The sequence below is a fragment of the Carcharhinus amblyrhynchos genome, chromosome 15 (assembly GCF_965287045.1).
Source record: "Carcharhinus amblyrhynchos chromosome 15, sCarAmb.v2.hapA, whole genome shotgun sequence".
NCBI classification, from domain to species: Eukaryota; Metazoa; Chordata; class Chondrichthyes; order Carcharhiniformes; family Carcharhinidae; genus Carcharhinus; species Carcharhinus amblyrhynchos.
The window spans coordinates 75,332,262-75,349,343 of NC_137338.1; the positions used below are offsets into that span (position 1 = coordinate 75,332,262).

Here is a 17,082-nt window from a genome sequence, read left to right on the forward strand (position 1 = left end):
ATATCGTTCCTGGATATAGCACTGTCTTGCGAAGCTATGAATATTTTGCTTCTGGATTCAGCACTGTCTTGTGAAGATATTAATATATCGTTCCTGGATACAGTACTGTCTCACCAAAATATTAATATATTGCTTCTGGATTCAGTACCATCTGTGAAGATATTAATATATCGTTTCTGGATACAGTACTGTTTGGAAAGATGCCTATGTATCATTCCTGGATGCAGTACTGTTTGGAAAGATGCCTATGTATCATTCCTGGATGCAGTACTGTCTTGCAAAGATATTGTTGGCCTGTAACTTCCTGGTTCGGAATCTCTCCCAGAAGGGTTTACCTGGCAATTGTCCAGAATGACTAACTTCTGAACATTTGCAGTGGGCTGGGAGTTGGCCCACAAAGCAATTTAAATCATTAGCTACAGATGGCTCTGCGAACCTTAAACTCATAGTTACTCTGAAAGTTAAAAGGGGAAAAAAGCAATTCTAACTTAAGAGTAATTATTTTAAACACCCAGACTGAACCCTACTGTGTGTTGGGTTTTCCCTATCCATACAGGATTCCTTACCTCCTCCCAACCTGACCCTACCCCCCATCAGGACCCAAATGACACCTTCCCCACCTGAAGGAAAACCCCCTAAAGTCCAAACCACTGACCCCGCCCCCACCCATTATGCAAATACCCACATCCCATTCACTTACCTTCTGCCTTTCACAGGGACATGTAAACCCAGCTGCTTTACAGTAGCTCGTGCTGTAAAAAGGGGCCATATCCTCTTTTACTTCCTCTCCTTCTGCACTTTGTCTTGGAGCTGGGGATGCAATTCACTTCTCTATTCTCACCTGGCCTGAGTCAGGAAGGTCAGGTGAGACAGGCAATTTAAGCGCAAGTCAGTCGGTACGATGTAGCAATCTGCTGACTGTCATTCTGATTGAGGTCATGGGCAATTATATCGCTCCAGGATATTGTACTGTGTTGCAAAGGTGTGAATATCTACGGGAAGCTATATTGTGGTTAAGTCATTGAAGAACAATCCAGAAGATGAATTCCAAAAAAAGCACTTCTAAGTTTAGAATAAAACTAAAACAATTTGGAAAATGTGGCCTGCATATTTTTGGAGATTTAGCCAAAATGGCACTCCAACACTCTCTCCTAGATGCAGAGACCCCATATCTTCTCTATGTGCTGAGGGTGCCATCTACGAAGGCTGTACCTCTGCTGTCTCCACCACACATACAGACAATTCAATAAAGTTTCATGTGGAAAATACTCAGGGTGCAGCTGATGATATCCATGCAACCCGTTTCCACCTTATATTGTAGGAAAGAAGTTTTAAAAGGCATGAATCATATACATTTACATCACACCTTTCACTATGATGTTTCTCAAATTTGCTTCAGCCCAATGATTTACTTTGAAGTATATTTGATTTATTACTGTCACATGTATTAGTATACAATGAAAAGCATTGTTTCTTGCAGGCTATACAAAGCATACTGTTCATAGAGAAGGAAATGAGAGTGTGCAGAATGTAGTGTTACAGTCATAGCTAGGGTGTGGAGAAAGATCAACTAATGTAAGGTAAGTCCATTCAAAAGTCTGACGGCAGCAGGGAAGAAGCTGTTCTTGAGATGATTGACACATGACCTCAGACTTTTGTATCTTTTCCCCAATTGGAAGAGAGAATGTCCGGGGTGCTTAATTATGCCGGTTGCCTTTCCGTGGCAATGGGAAACGTAGAAAGTGTTAATAAGTGGGAGGTCGGTTTGAGTGATGGACTGGGCTTTGTTCACAACCCTTTGTAGTTTCTTGCTGTCTTGGACAGAGCAGAAGGCATAAAAAGCTGTGATACAACCAGAAAGAATACTCTCTCTGGTACATCTGTGAAAGTTGGCGAGAGCCATAGTGGACATGCCAAATTTCCTTAGTCTCCTGAGAAAGCAGAGCGTTGGTGTGCTTTCTTAACTATAGTGGCAGCATGGGGGGACCAGGACAGGTTGTTGGTGATCTGGACACCTAAAAACTTGAAGCTCTCGACCCTTTCACTTTAGTGGAATCATGTAAACTGTAATCAAGACTTGACAAAGCAGAGTCTTGTATTTTTTACACAACGCAATGTCAATTTTAACAGACGTAAATTTAGTAGACAAGCTATTTTAAAATGGAAGAGAAACCCCAAGCAGGTACTGTCAGAGAACGTGTTCCACAACATCCCCCACACAATTTCTGCCTGGCTTTTCCGTAGTATCGGGGTAATGGTCATCTTCTTGAAGCAGATAGGAAACTCAGATTGTTATAAAGAGAGGTGGAAGATGTCTGCGAACATTCCCGCCTGTTGGTTTATGCAGGATCTGAGTGCTCGTCTGGTACCCCATCCATGCCAGGCACATTCTGTGGATTGACCTTCGAGAAGGCTGTTCTGACATCTGCAATGGTGACCTCAGATACAGGTTCATCCGAGGGTTCCCGAGTGGAGGATGTGCTCTTGCTCAAAATGGACACAGAATGAATTGAGCTCATCAGGGGGCGGTGTGTAGGAGCTGGAAATTTTACGTGCTTTCATCTTGTCGCCTGTTACATCTTGCAGAACTTGCCATAGTCGGGGGGTGGTGGGGGGTCCGTGGGACTCTAGCTTGGTCTGGTACTGTCTTTCGGCATCTTTGATGGATCTCCTTAGATCACATCTGACTTTTCTGACTTGAATGCCTCAGACCTAGACTTCAGCAAGCAGTGGGTATCCCTGTTCATCCATGGTTTTCGGTTGGGAAACATGCAAATTTGCTTAATAGTGAGGTAGTTGATTCTGAGACCAGGGTCTTGAATCCCAATGAAGGTAACTATGATGGGATAAGGCATGAGTTAGCTGTGATGTACTGGGAAACATCACTAAAAGGAAAGACAGTGGACAGGCAATGGCAGGCATTTAAAGAATGAATAGATAAACTCCAAAAGTTGTTTATTTCTATTTGGCACAAGAGTGGAGAGGGAACTGTGGCCAAACCATGGCTAATGAGGAAAATTAGAGATAGTATCCATTTCAAAGAAGAAGCATACAAATTGGCAAGAGAAAGCAACAGACCTTAGGATTGGGAAAGTTTAAATTTCAGAAAGGCAGACCTAGGGATTGATTAAGAGGAGGAATATAGAGTATGAAGATAAGCTAGCTGGGAACATAAAAACTGACAAGAAAAGTTTCTGTAGGTGAAGAGAAAAAGACTGACAAAAATGAATGTAGGTGCCTTATAGTCAGAAATGGCTGAGGAACTAAACCTACACTTTGTTTCTGTCTTCATAAAGGAAGACATGAATAATGTACTGGAAGTTCTGAGAAACAGGTTTTAGTGAGAGAATCAGTATTAGTAGAGAAATGATTTTGAGGAAATTAATGTGATTCAAGGCAGATAAATCTCCAGGTCCTGATAATCTTCAGAGTATTTACGGAAGTGGCTCTAGAAATAGCTAATCCATTAGTGGTCATTTTCCAAAATTCTTTGGACTCTGGACTGATTCCTACAGATTGAAGCGTAGCTAATGTAAGCCCGCTATTCAAAAAGGGAGTTAGAGAGAAAACAGGGATCTATAGACAAGTAAACCTAACACTGGTTGTAAGGAAGTCGCTAAGTTCGTTATCAAATATTTCACAGCACAGGAGTTGTAAAGCCAGTCATAAAATCATTCAAGGTCAGCATGGATTTATGAAAAGGAAATCATGCTTGAAAAATCTACTGGACTTCTTTGAGGATGTAACTAATAAAGTTTACCAGGGAAAACTGGTGCATGTGGATTATTTAGACTTTTAGAAGGCTTTAAACAGGGTCTCACATAGATTACTATGTAAAATTAAAGCAGATGGGATTATAGGTAATGTCTTGTAATGGATAGAAAGCTGGTAAGCAGACAGGAAGCTGATTCACTATAAATAAAAACCTGTTTGGAATTGTGGGGAACTTGGAGTAGCCCATGGCATGGCCCCAAGTTGGGAGTAAACCCTTACTTTGATTTATAAGTTGGCATAAGTTTTGTTACATTTTCATTATCTGTGAAGAGTCCCTTTTGAAGAAACATTAAGCAATATCACCAAAACTGCTTATCTGGTCAGTGTCATATTGCTGTTTGTAGCTGCACCATAATTGGCTGTTGTGTTTCCTACATGACAACAGTAACAACACTTCAAAAACATTTTCTTGGCTCCAAATCATTTTGGGATGCACTGACATCATGAAAGGTGCTATATAAAGATAAGTCCTTTCTGAACCATTTGACAATTATCTTACAGTTTACAAAATACACCCCTACTATCTGGCATAATACATAAAAAGATAAAATATTGTTTATTGAAATTTAATTTAAACTTTAACTTACTGTTATGAACCGGATGTCAAACAAAGCAACAAAGTAAAGTTAAAGTTTATTTATTAGTCACAAGTAGGTTTACATTCACACTGTAATGAAGTTACTATGAAAATTCCCTAGTTGCCACACTCCGGCACCTGTTCAGGTACACTGACGGAGAATTTACATGGCAGTGCACCTAACCAGCAAATTTTTGGACTGTGACAGGAAGCTAGAGCACCTGGAGGAAACCTACACAGACACGAGGAGAACGTGCAAACTCCACACAGATAGCCAGGAATCGAATCTGGACCCCGAAGTTGTGAGGCAGCAGTGCTAACTATTTGCTACCCAAGACACGTTCATGGAATTTGGCAAATTTTTTTAGACCCCAAAATTTTAAAAAGATCTGATGAAGTGGCAACAATATTGCTTATCGTGATTTTTTCACTATCTCATTTCTCTTTTGGTGCATTTCTTTGAGACTGAGCCAAGAGTGCCACAGGAGCAGTCCTGGGATGACCACCCAGACCGTATTAAAGAAAGTCAGATAGACCCAGAGATAAAGCCAGTTGCTGGTGTCCAGGTTGGGGCTCCCGGTGAGCCACTCAGGGCAGAAGGTCATCCAGCCACCATAGAGCTCGCAGACGCACAGCGCAATTTGCACAAAGTGCCTGAAAATGGAGAAGAGGGTGTAACAAGTTATTGGCCAGACCATTAATGAGCAAGAGCAGTGTGCTGCCAATCTGAATTGGAAACAGGAAATACTGGTGATTCTCAACAGGTCAGGCAGCATCTGTGGAGAGAGAAACAACATTCCAGAGACTCAGCAGGAAGAGAGAACGATGGGAATATCTGTGATAAAGTGGAAATCTTTTTCTTTTCCCTCCTCCTCTTTCCCTTGATTGCATTTGCCTAAGAGCTATTTTTCTTGAACATCTTCCAACTCTAATGAAAGATCATCCTTCTGAAATGTTAACTGTTTCCCAACAGATACTGTCAGACTTGCTGAATATTTCCAGCGTTATCTGATTGTTGAATAAGTTGGCACTTTTCAAAACAAATTGATTTTTCAGCAAGTTGCTGTCATTTTTCAATCAGCGTCAGCTTGTAGCAGGTGGGGACAGAAATATTGTTTCAGAATAGTTAAACATACACAAATCCATTATTGATTGAGCTAAAAAAAATTAAAGGTAAAGTTTATTTAAGTCACAAGTAAGTCTTACTGCAATGAAGTTACTGTGAAACTCCCCTAGCCGCCACACTCCAGCACCTGTTTGGGTCAATGCACCTAATCAGCACATCTTTCAAACTGTGGGAGGAAACCGGAGCACCAGGAGGAAATTCATGCAGATACGGTGAGAACGTGCAGACTCCACACAGACAGTGACCCAAGCCAGGAATCGAACCTGGTTCCCTGGCACTGTGAGGCACCAGTGCTAACCACTGTGCCACCATGCCACCCATTGATTGATTGATTGAGACTGATGTCAGAGTAGAGTACTTGTATGTCTCTTACAGATTAATTCTTCAAGGCATTATCAGTTGGAAGATTAAGCACACTGGCGCACATCATCCAGAAACATTGGCTCTATTCTCTCTCCACAGATGCTGCCAGACCTGCTGAGATTTTCCAGCACTTTTTTGTTTTTGATTCAGATTTCAGCATCCATTGTAATTTGCTTTTATCTGCTGATACTTTCCTTGTTAAACTAAAAAGTCTGTTTTTCTTCCAATCTGCAGTTTATCAGTCCAGATTTGTGTAGTGTCATGATAGTGGGACAATTCATATGGGCATATATATATTTTTTCTTTTGTGTTTAAGCAGAATGTTTAAAAGTCAGGAAAGAATGCAGCTCAGATTTTTGGAAAGCAGGATAATTACTCATTTCAACCTTGCAAGTGTTTATGGTAAGTAAAGTTAATGAATTTTTGTTGACTTAAGTTCCCCTTGGATTTTGGATGAGAGTGATTGACAGGGTCATGTGATCAGGTCATTTATGTGCAGAGGCAAAAGCTTTTGCAGAAAGCAGTTTAGTTTGCAGCTGAAACCTGGTTGAAGTAAGAATGATTTTGCATTCTTCTGGAACTCTATCTCATGCTAAAAGCTTCAAGACTGTCTACACTCATTATAGCAAGTATCGTTATGGTTGCTAACTGTTTATAATGTGGCATTTACGTGGGTATGAAAAATGCTGCTTATCTGAACCTGCAAAAAGTGATGTTAGAAATTAAAGTTGTTTCCTTTTCATTTGACTGTTAATTGTTAAGTTTCTTAATTTGTTAGAGTTATATCTAAACTGTGTTGTTAAATAAAGATTGTTTGACTATAAAAGATCCCTAATTTGTCAGTGGAATTACTGCTGGAGTGAAACATCCAATCCTCACATTTATGCAAAATAGAAAAATGGTTGGGTCCACTCGAGCTTCATAATCTACCCTGGGGTTCTGGTCCAGGACCCTAATAGTAACTGGAAGAGTGGCATATAGCCAGAAATAACTGCAATCAATATTTCAAATCAGGCAGAAAAGTCTCTTCACCAGACTGTAATAAATTGAGGGCAACTCGATGAGGTTTCAGAACACAAAGGTATTATTGCTAAAGCAACGAGTAATGATATATACAAAAAGCATCTGTCAGAATAACTGTGTGACTACATTTCTTCCTGGCTCCAACTGCTGATTCTTCCCAACCCGGGATACACACCCTTACATTCCACTGGCTCAGCTTCTCACCACATCAGTCCATAGGGTCCGGTATGAACACGTGGCCCTCAGGGAACTTAAAGGGGCCACACTACCACACAAACAGTAAGCGCTCTTTCTCTCCAGATTATTGAAAGACTTCGATATCTGCTCTCATGGAGTACTGTTATGTCATCAGCCATTCACCAACAGACCCTCCCCAGATTGATATTCACTCATGCTATTTGCAGTCAGGTCAGAGGTACCAATGTGGCAATTCATTGCAGGTTTTCCTGGGGAGGGGGGGCATGAGGAAATATGGAAGGGAATACCGAGAATCATTCAGGGTTTTTCCTTTAGCTCAGCTGCTAAGTTTACTTCTCAGGGGAGTATTGAGCCATACAGAGCAAGACAGTTCCAGGTTCAATCCTTGGACTGTGCTGAATTAGTTAGCTCAATAGAATGGTGCTGAGGGCAAATGCAAACAGCTTAGCTACTCTGATTTAACACATTCTTACTACCCAATGAGCCCCACATGAAAAATATAGATATGGGTGTTTTCTCACACAATCACCCTGTCCCTGGGTCAAACAGCCTTTCATCATCGACGCGCTAGATGAACAGTCAAGTGGATGAAGAATCGGAGAGACCAGCAGCTTCAGGACCATGGCCCAGAATAAGCCAACACTTTCAGAGAAGGAGGAATAAAATGAAGGGACCAGAAGTGAACAAAATTGATGGGTGACAGGGTTAGGGTAGAGGGAGCGGGATACAATGCTTTACATTGGATTTCTCCCCAGTGGAATATTCCCGTTTGATACTGATGCACGGTGCAGATAGAAGCAAATTAATGCTGATTTTGCTGAATAATTTTATTGACATGTTTACTGCTTGGACATTTCCCATAATGAGCGACATTCCAATCTTCTTACCTGTAGTATTTATCTTTCACAATGGCGTGTATGAGAAGCAGAACCAAAAACCCATCCAGCAGCACAGTCAGGATTTCTAGCGATACGATATTGGGATCTGAATGAAGCCATCTTGCATCTGCTTTGCCATACTCCCGCCCTGGGAACATGGAAATATTCAACTGAGGGAATGCAATCCATCACTGACATAGACATGCATGCATATCATAGTGACTATTAGTGAAACACATCTAGGCTTATTGCTGGATAAGTTTTTTTTTCTTACTGTCACAAGTAGGCTTATATTAACACTGCAATGAAGTCACTGTGAAAATCCCTGGACTGTGTCACTCTGGATTGTATCCCCGTCTCACCCACTTGGATTTAACAAACTTGCCAAAGAGTTTTCAATTGAGTTGATTTAAACAGAAAAAAAATCTATACTCCAGTGCCTGTTCGGGTACATTGAGGGAGAATTTAGCATGGCCAATCATCTAATCGATATGTCTTTTGGACTGTGGGAGGAAAGCGGAGCACCCAGAGAAACCCACGCAGACATGGGGAGAATGTCCAAACTCCCCACAGTGACCCAAATGGGAATTTAACCCAGGTCCTCGGCGCTGTGAGATAGCAGTGCTAACCACTGTGCCACTGTGTCCCCTCAGAGACAAATAGTTTAATATATCAACGGGAAACACATTTTACCTTTAGGAATAATTTTATGTAGTCTAATTTGCCCCTTATAAGACAAACATCAAAATGTCTATTGCCTATTCTCAATTGCCTTGAGGACACTAAGAGTAAATCATATACTTTGGGGCATAAGTTATATTTAGGACATTGGAATTAGATGTGACACAGGTCACAGCTTGCAGAATACAAAGATGATAGTGGGGTAAAACAAGGTAAAAAATGGACTACAATAAAAGCAATAGGAAGAAGTCACTTATGAGTCAAAATGGTAACCTGTTTCTGGTTCTGCTGATTCTGCCCTGCTAAGTATTTCCAGCATATGAGGTTTTTATTAAAAATGGATTACACTTGGTGTGTTCTTCAAGCAAATTGGAAAATTGAGACCTGAAAATTAAAATCAGGCATTGAAACCCCAACAATGAGTTGGAGATTGAAAGCAGGGCCATTAGCACACCCTGTGCACTGTTATTAAAGTTTATTTATTAGTGTCACAAGTAAGGTTTACATTAACACAGCAATGAAGTTACTTTGAAAATCCCCTAGTTGCCTCACTCCAATGCCTGTTCGGGTACACTGAGGGAGAATTTAGCATGGCCAGTGCACCTAACCAGCACATCTTTCAGACTGCGGGAGGAAACCAGAGCACCCGGGGGAAATCCACGCAGACATGAGGAGAACATGCAGAATCCACACACATAGTGACCCAAACTGGGAATCGAACCTAGGTCCCTGGCACTGTGAGGCAGCAATGCTAACCACTGCGCCACCTTGCTATCCAGCGTTATAGTGTTCCTAGGTTTCGCTGAAATTGTACCACAGGCATCTTCATCCCAGGATTTTTTTAAAATCTTCTCTCTGTGCCACTTCCCAATTTGACAGTGAGCTCTGCTGTGTGTAGTATAAACAAAGGGGGTGGACACTAGTTCCCTACACTGTGTAAAAACATTTTTTACACCAAGGCATACATGAATCTTATATCCATTAATAATTATAATAATGAGTTATAACACAATGTTGCTCTACGCATTAAAAACAAGAATTCACTTTGTTTTACATTCGGAGGCCTGAATTTAAATGTGGGGATGAGCAGTTACCTGTGAAAAGAAAAAGTTTATTTATTAGTCGCAAATAAGGGTTACATTAACACTGCAATGAAGTTACTATGAAATTCCCCTAGTCGCCACACTCCAGCGCCTGTTCAGGTCAATCCACCTAACCTGCACTACTTTCAGAATGTGGGAGGAAACCGGAGCACCTGGATGAAACCCATGCAGATACGTGGAGATTGTGCAAACTCCACACTGACAGTGACCCAAGCCAGAAATTGAACCCAGATCCATGGCACTGTAAGGCAGCAGTGCAAACCACTGTGCCAGCATGAAACTTGCAATGGCAGTGTAAGTCCTCTCATTCGAAGAATCAAACAACTGTTATCCCTGTGAACTGGATTACAACTATAAAATAAATATAGAATTGGCCAACAGCAGCAATGGCTTGGGACCTGGGCTGGGTTTGTTGAGATGTTGCTTTCTGGAATTATTTTATGATTCATTTCCTCTGTGAGGTGATACGTTGAAACTCCAAATACTCATGGTGATACAGCGGAGGAGGCCATTCACCCCATCACATCTGTGCCAGTCCTCTTGTAAGAAGTCTCACAACACCAGGTTAAAGTCCAACAGATTCACTTGATAGTAAACGCCATGTTTACTATCAAATAAACCTGTTGGACTTTGTCCTGTGTTTACCCCAGACCAATGCCGGCATCTCCACACCAGTCCTGTTGTACAGCTAAAAGCTGTGCACATCTTTTCCTCTAATATAGGAAGAGGATTCAGTCATTTAGCCCTTCAAGCCTGTTCCACCACTCAGTGAGATTATGGCTGATCTGTCATGTAGCTCCACACAGCTGCCTGTATAACTTTGGCTAACAAACATTTATCAATCACAGTTTTAGAATGAGTAACAGCAGGCGACGGTGCAGAGGGACCTCGGGGTCCTTGTGCATGAGTCGCAAAAACCCAGCTTGCAGGTGCAGCAGGTGGTCAGGAAGGCAAATGGGATGCTGGCCTTCATAGCGAGGGGGATTGAATATAAAAGTAGGGAGGTCTTGCTGCAGCTGTATAGGGCATTGGTGAGGCCGCAGCCAGAGTACTGTGTGCAGTTTTGGTCGCCGTACTTACGCAAGGATATTTTGGCCTTGGAGGGAGTGCAGAGGAGGTTTACTAGGCTGATGCCGGAGTTGAGGGGGTTGAGCTATGAGGAGAGGCTGAATAAACTAGGCTTGTACTCGTTAGAGTTTAGAAGAATGAGGGGAGATCTCATTGAAACGTATAAGATGATAAATGGGATGGATAGGATAGAGGTGGAGAGACTCCTCCCGCTCAGAAAGGACAGTAGGACTAGGGGGCACAGCCTCAAGATAAAGGGGGGGCAGTTTAGAACGGAGTTGAGGAAGAATTTCTTCACTCAAAGGGTGGTGAATCTCTGGAATTCTCTGCCCGTTGAAGTGGTGGAGGCTACCTTGCTAAGCATTTTTAAGAAGCGGGTTGATGGGTTTTTGATAAGAGATGGGATTAAGGGTTATGGGGAGAGGGCAGGAATGTGGAACTGAGCCACGACAGATCAGCCATGATCTTATTGAATGGCGGGGCAGGCTCGAAGGGCTAGATGGCCTACTCCTGCTCCTATTTCTTATGTTCTTATGTAAGTGATCTAGCATCATTTTCAGAAGAGAGTTCCAAACTTTTATCGGTCTTTGTGCGAAGAAGAATTTCCTCATTTCACCGTGAGACATCTGGCTCTAATTGGTGATGTCCCCAGTCCTAGCATTAGGTAATTTAGCTCGTAGCTTAATTCATGGAGTTCAGGTATCATTCCACTGTATCTATTCTCCAAAGCCAACACATTCTTTCTTTTTGCGGTGCTTGGAATTGCTCACAGTACTCCAAGTGAGATCTAACCAGAGCACTGTACTGATGAAGCACTTAATTTTATTCCTCTGGATTTGTAAGCCACGATTCTATTAGCCTTTTTGATTACCTTCTGTACCTGCTCATGACATTTTAATGATCTGTGTATCTGCTCCCAAGTCTCTTTGGACTGTTTCGAGCTTACCCTGTTCTATCCCCCTTAGGTCCAAAGTGGGTGACTTCACATTTGCCTACATAGAAATCCATTTGGCATAGTTTTGCCCATTCACTTCTTCATGATGCTTTGCTTCCATCTAACTGTTCACCACGTCGTTGCTACGTTTGGCTATGTGAATTCATATCCCATTAGCTCATTAATAAATACACTGAATAGTTAAGGCCTCAATCCAGATCCTTGTGGGGCAACACATTCTGCCCATTATTCCTACTCTGTCTCCTTTATTTCAGTGAGTCTCCTCACCCGGTCAATAATTTAACGTCAATCCCACGAGCTTCGAAATGTCTTACAAAGAATTTTATGAAATGTTTTCAGGAAATCCAGATAAATAAAGCTCATACTGAACGCTGGACACATTAGAGACAGGGGCTGGGACTTTATGGTTCTTCATGTAGGGGGATCTTCTGGTCCCGCTGACAGCATACCCCTGCCATGGCTTTCCTGATGGCATAGGGAGAAGTCAATCGGGAATCCTGTTGACAGTGGTGCGACCAGAAGATCCTGCTGCCGGCTAATGGCCCACTGCCCCCAACCCCAAGAAACATGTTGCTGGGAAGTCAGAGAATCCGCCCATTGGATGGACCATTCACGGTTTTTTGGGGGGGTGTTGCGCTCCGGTGCTGCCTTTCCCATAGCCCCAGAAAGGTGGGATTGCACCCAATTCTATATTTGGAACTTCATTAATTATGCACAGGCCTGTTCCTCACTGAGACGCCTGGTGGACTGGTAACTGATTCGCCCGCTCGCCCTCAGCTGGCTGGTCTGGGCTCCATATTTAAACACCAGTCCAACACACTCATATCACTCTCTCCAGCCCAGCTGTCATCACCAGAATGTCAGCAACACAGGAGAGGAAAAAAAACCTCGAGAGGAAGTCTGTTTCTCAATTCATTGTGATATCCCATTGACCCCCTTGTTTGTGAGTTTTTTTAATCGAGCTTGTCAGGGCCGAGCTTCTCTCCCCTCGGTTTCCCTCTGCCTTCCATTGTCCATCGCCTCCATCCACCTCTGCCTACCATCACCAGTCCCACACCCCCCTGTTTGCATGGCCCTCCTTCCACCTGCCCCCCCATGTCTTCACCAGGTAACTGACCCTTATCACCGGCCTCTCCTTGCTTGCACTGCAGCCCTGGTCGAACGTTGGACCTTTGGTGGCCGTGTGAGACCCACAGCGCTGTGCAGTACGGATAGATACTGGTATGTGGCACTGGGAGGAAGGAGACCCCTGACCTCCCCAAACCCAGGCAAAGCACTGAACCAGGACAGCGACACAGGAAGGTCTGTGGGCCCAACAGCACAGTGCTGTCTGTGAAGACCAGCTTGGCACGGAGATGGAGACAGGTACTGGCTTGCACCAGCCGAGTGGTGGAGAGCAAATCAGGAGCAGTGCAGCACTATGGCAGTGTTGCACTTACTTCAAGATCTCTGGTGAACTGAGAGCCATCCACTCTTTAGCAATTGGGTTTGATTCCGACATGCTTCCTCGCTGGTGGAGGGCCTGGTGGCACATGGTGGACAGCTGTTTTAATGAATATTCACGAAATGCAAATGACATTTGTACCACCTGCCAGCAGGGGGACTGACCCGGTGCCACTGGGAGAATGGCAACAGGATTTTGCACCGGCTGATTTCTGACTTCTTCACTCCGTCATACTGGTGCCTGCCGGCCACTAAAACCGCCATAGGTGGGTTGGGGGAATTCCACCCACTGAAGGGGCTGAATGAGGGAGTAGTCAACCGGAGCTGGATGTCACCAGTAGACCTCTGGAACAAGGCGCTGAATTCCCGGATGATGGCACCCTGTGGCAAAATGTAAGTGAGAAATGGGGAGGGGGAACCTTGGATCAATCCTTGGAGAATGCCAGAGATACCATCAGAGGTGCAGGAGGAGCAACATCCAGGTTCTCTGGGAACAACTGGAGGCCACATTTATTGTGATAAAGAAGCAATTTACCAAATTTGTGTTAGATTTATAAAAAGATTCAGAACTTACAGAGGAAAGCAAGAATATTATCAGATTGTGCCACCGTCCCCACCAAAGACATGTAAACAAATGGACCTTCCTGCAAGACAATAACAATATCCAATTTAATTAAACAGAAAATACTGGCTAAACTCAGCAGATCCGGCAACATCTGTGGAGAGAAACACTGTTAATGCTTCATGTTCAAATGTCCTTTCTACAGAACCAAAGAAAGGTAGAAATGTAATGAAATCAGCTATTGACGATTAGATTCTCCTGTTAAAGATGGTCATTGCTTTCTGTGGCATGAATATTACTTAACATTTATCAGCCCAAGTCTGAATATGGTCCAGAGTCTGTTACGTATGGATATGGGCTGCCATCAGTATGAGGGCTTGCAAATGGAACTGAACACTGTGTGATCACCAGTGAATAGCCCCACTTCAGACCTTGTGTTAGAGGGAAGTTAACTGAGGAAGTAGCTGAAGACATGTGGGTCAAGGACACTATCCTGAGGAGCCCCTGCAGTGGTGGAAATGGTGCCATGCAGCAATGTCACTGAACCAATAATCCAGGGCCCATCTAATGTCCTGGGGACATGGGTTCAAATCCTACTGTAGTAGCTGGTATGCCCTCTCTCTGTTTTCTTCTAATTAACTTATCCATGCTAATATATTACCACAACCCCCTAAGCCGATGTTTTGCCAGTTAACCTTTCGTGCATCTGTGGAGAGAGAACAGAATGAATGTTTTGAGTCTATATCCAGACTTGAAACGAGAACTCTTCTCTCACCACAGGTGTTGTCAGACCTCCTGCGATTTTCCAAGCATTTTCTGTTTGCATTTCAGATTCCAGCAGCTGCAGAAATTTGCTTTTATATTAAAATCCTGAAGGGATTTAATAACATGGATGCTGAGAGGTTGTTTCTGTCGGTCAGGGGATCTCAGGCATGGGTGCAGTCTCAGGGGCCAATTATTTAGGACTGAGATAAAGAGAAATGTCTTCATTCAAAGAGTTGTGGATGTTTGAAAACGTCCACCCAGAGGGTTGTGGATGCTCCATTAAATGCAGTTAAGGCTGGGATAGCCAGATTCTTGGCTTCTTAGGGAATTCAGGGATATGGGGAATGGATGGGAAAGTGGGATTGAAACCCAAAATCGGCCATGATCATATTGAACGGTGGAGCAGGCTTGATGGACCAGTAGGTCTACTCCTGCTCCTATTTCTCATGGTCTTATTCTTCCATTCCATTGTTTTTAATACCTATAAGCAACAATTAATTGTCAAATGTTGTATAAAGTAGCTTATTGCAAAGCTGTGACGTGGAGATGCCGGCGTTGGGCTGGGGTGGGCACAGTAAGAAGCCTCACAACACCAGGATAAAGTCCAACAGGTTTATTTGGTATCATGAGCTTTTGGAGCACTGCTCCTTCATCAGGTGAGGAGGATAAAGGAGCAGTGCTCCAAAAGCTTGTGATACCACATAAACCTATCAGACTTTAACCTGATGTGAGACTTGTTATTGCAACACCAAAAGGGGATTATTTTAAAATACACCAATAAAATCCATCTAGCTCAGGGATGTTCAAACTGGAAACTTACGGCTTTGAAAACTGGCCCTTCAAAATATAGGAAAACTCAGCCCTATTCTTTTTTAATTATAATTATGTTGTTTGCCCAGCTTACGTTTTACAGACTCTCTATAAATTTGAGTGGATTTATATCTTTACTCTGTTCCTATGTTAACTCTTGTCTCAGTTTCCCGTCCAATTTTTTCAATTCTCGTGTTCAATCCGCCCCCCCCATCTCTATAACTTACTCCCACCCCACCCTTCTCCAATTCTGACCTTCTGTGTATTTCAGCTTTCCTTCTGCAGTAGTGCCTTCAGCGGTCTGGAGCCCAAACTCTGAAATTTCCTGTCTGAAGCTCACCACCTCTGCACCTTATTTAATCCCTGGAGACCAGGAAGGTTGTCAACTCCCTCGCTCAGATACAAAGGAAACCTGAAACTTCTAAACCTATACATCCAGTTATTTTCAATGGTTTGCAAGCTAAGGTTCCAGAAAATTATAGTCTCCCGCAAGGCCAAATGTTTTTAAAAGTGCTTGGCTCAATTAACAACAGCCCGGTTGTTATGTTGGCTACGCTGTGGGATCTTGCTGTTTCAATTAGCTGTAGTATTTCCTACATTAGAAAAACCCTCAGACTGCTTAACTGTGTGCAGCCCTGTAAAAACATCACACAGTGAAATGTGATGAATGTATATAGTTTTTGAAAGAACTGAACTGTAATGTATGTAATGACTTGAAACTGAACACTGTAAACTATGAAACCAAAAGAGAAAATGCTGTAAAATCTCAGCAGTTCTGGCAGCATCTGTAAGGAGAGAAAAGAACTGGCGTTTCGAGTCCAGATGACCCTTTGTCAAACAGTAAAATATGAGGGTTTTTTTGCACTGTAATGATTGAAAATGTTGTTTCAGTAATGGTTTGTTTCACAGTATTTATGAATAAAGTATATTTTTGAATTTTTTTTCCCTACAACATTGACCACACTTTAAAATTCTTAATTGCCTGCATGGCGTTGGGATCTTCCCAGGGTTGGGAAGGCTGCTTTATAAATGCAAGTTCTTTCTTAATAAGCATACACTTGGGTGGATTTTTATCCTGTCTTTCCCCTCATGCTGTAGATTCGTGTTTTTATATGAAATGTTGAGAAACAGCCCAGAGGATTAACTGGGTTTAATGCAACAAAAGACAGAGAGAGAGAGGGTTTTACTCACCAGGGTGAAGTGCACGATGGCATCGTAGAAGAGCCAGGCCAGGAGTGCCCGCTCCAGAGGTGGGCAGCCGTGCCCGAAGCGCAGAGTCAGTGCCCAAGCCAGCGGCACCTGGGCGGCGCAGAGCAGCAGCGGACAGAGCGCTGCCCAGCTCAGCAGCCCGGCCATCCCCACAACTGCTCACATCCACCCCCAGAACTAACCCTGGGCCGATTGACATCCATAACCAAGAGCTCTTCTCATCTTCCTCATGCTCCAACTTCCACACTTCCCCCCGGAACACGATTTGGAGCAGTGTTAATTGTATCAATCCAGGTGCTACGTGCTCCCCGCGGTCTTTCCCACCATCTAGTGGCCGCATCCAGCATTACAGCCGCTGCACGGCCAGTCCAGGGTTAAACTTCCTGCTTGCTGCGCCCCTGGTGGCGGGTTCCGGCAGTACAGGGGGATTTGCTGCCCTCGGGTGGCGGGCTCCCGTGAGTTCAAGGTGATTTGCTGCCCCCGGGTGGCAGGCTCCGGGAGTTCAGGGTGATTTGCTGCCCCCGGGTGGCAGGCTCCGGGAGTTCAG

At 43.4% G+C, this 17,082-nt stretch overlaps 1 protein-coding gene across 1 annotated transcript; it reads right to left on the bottom strand.

Annotated features, from left to right (window-relative positions):
* Positions 1-3,452: 3,452 nt before the first annotated feature.
* On the bottom strand, positions 3,453-16,845 carry ebpl (EBP like). The gene is made up of 4 exons (XM_080204246.1): positions 16,518-16,845; positions 13,764-13,833; positions 7,949-8,087; positions 3,453-5,005 (listed from the first exon to the last, which is right to left on the bottom strand). Exons 1-4 carry the CDS (start codon positions 16,680-16,682, stop codon positions 4,765-4,767), a joined length of 615 nt encoding a protein of 204 aa, XP_080060372.1. The 5' UTR covers positions 16,683-16,845; the 3' UTR covers positions 3,453-4,764.
* Positions 16,846-17,082: the final 237 nt, after the last annotated feature.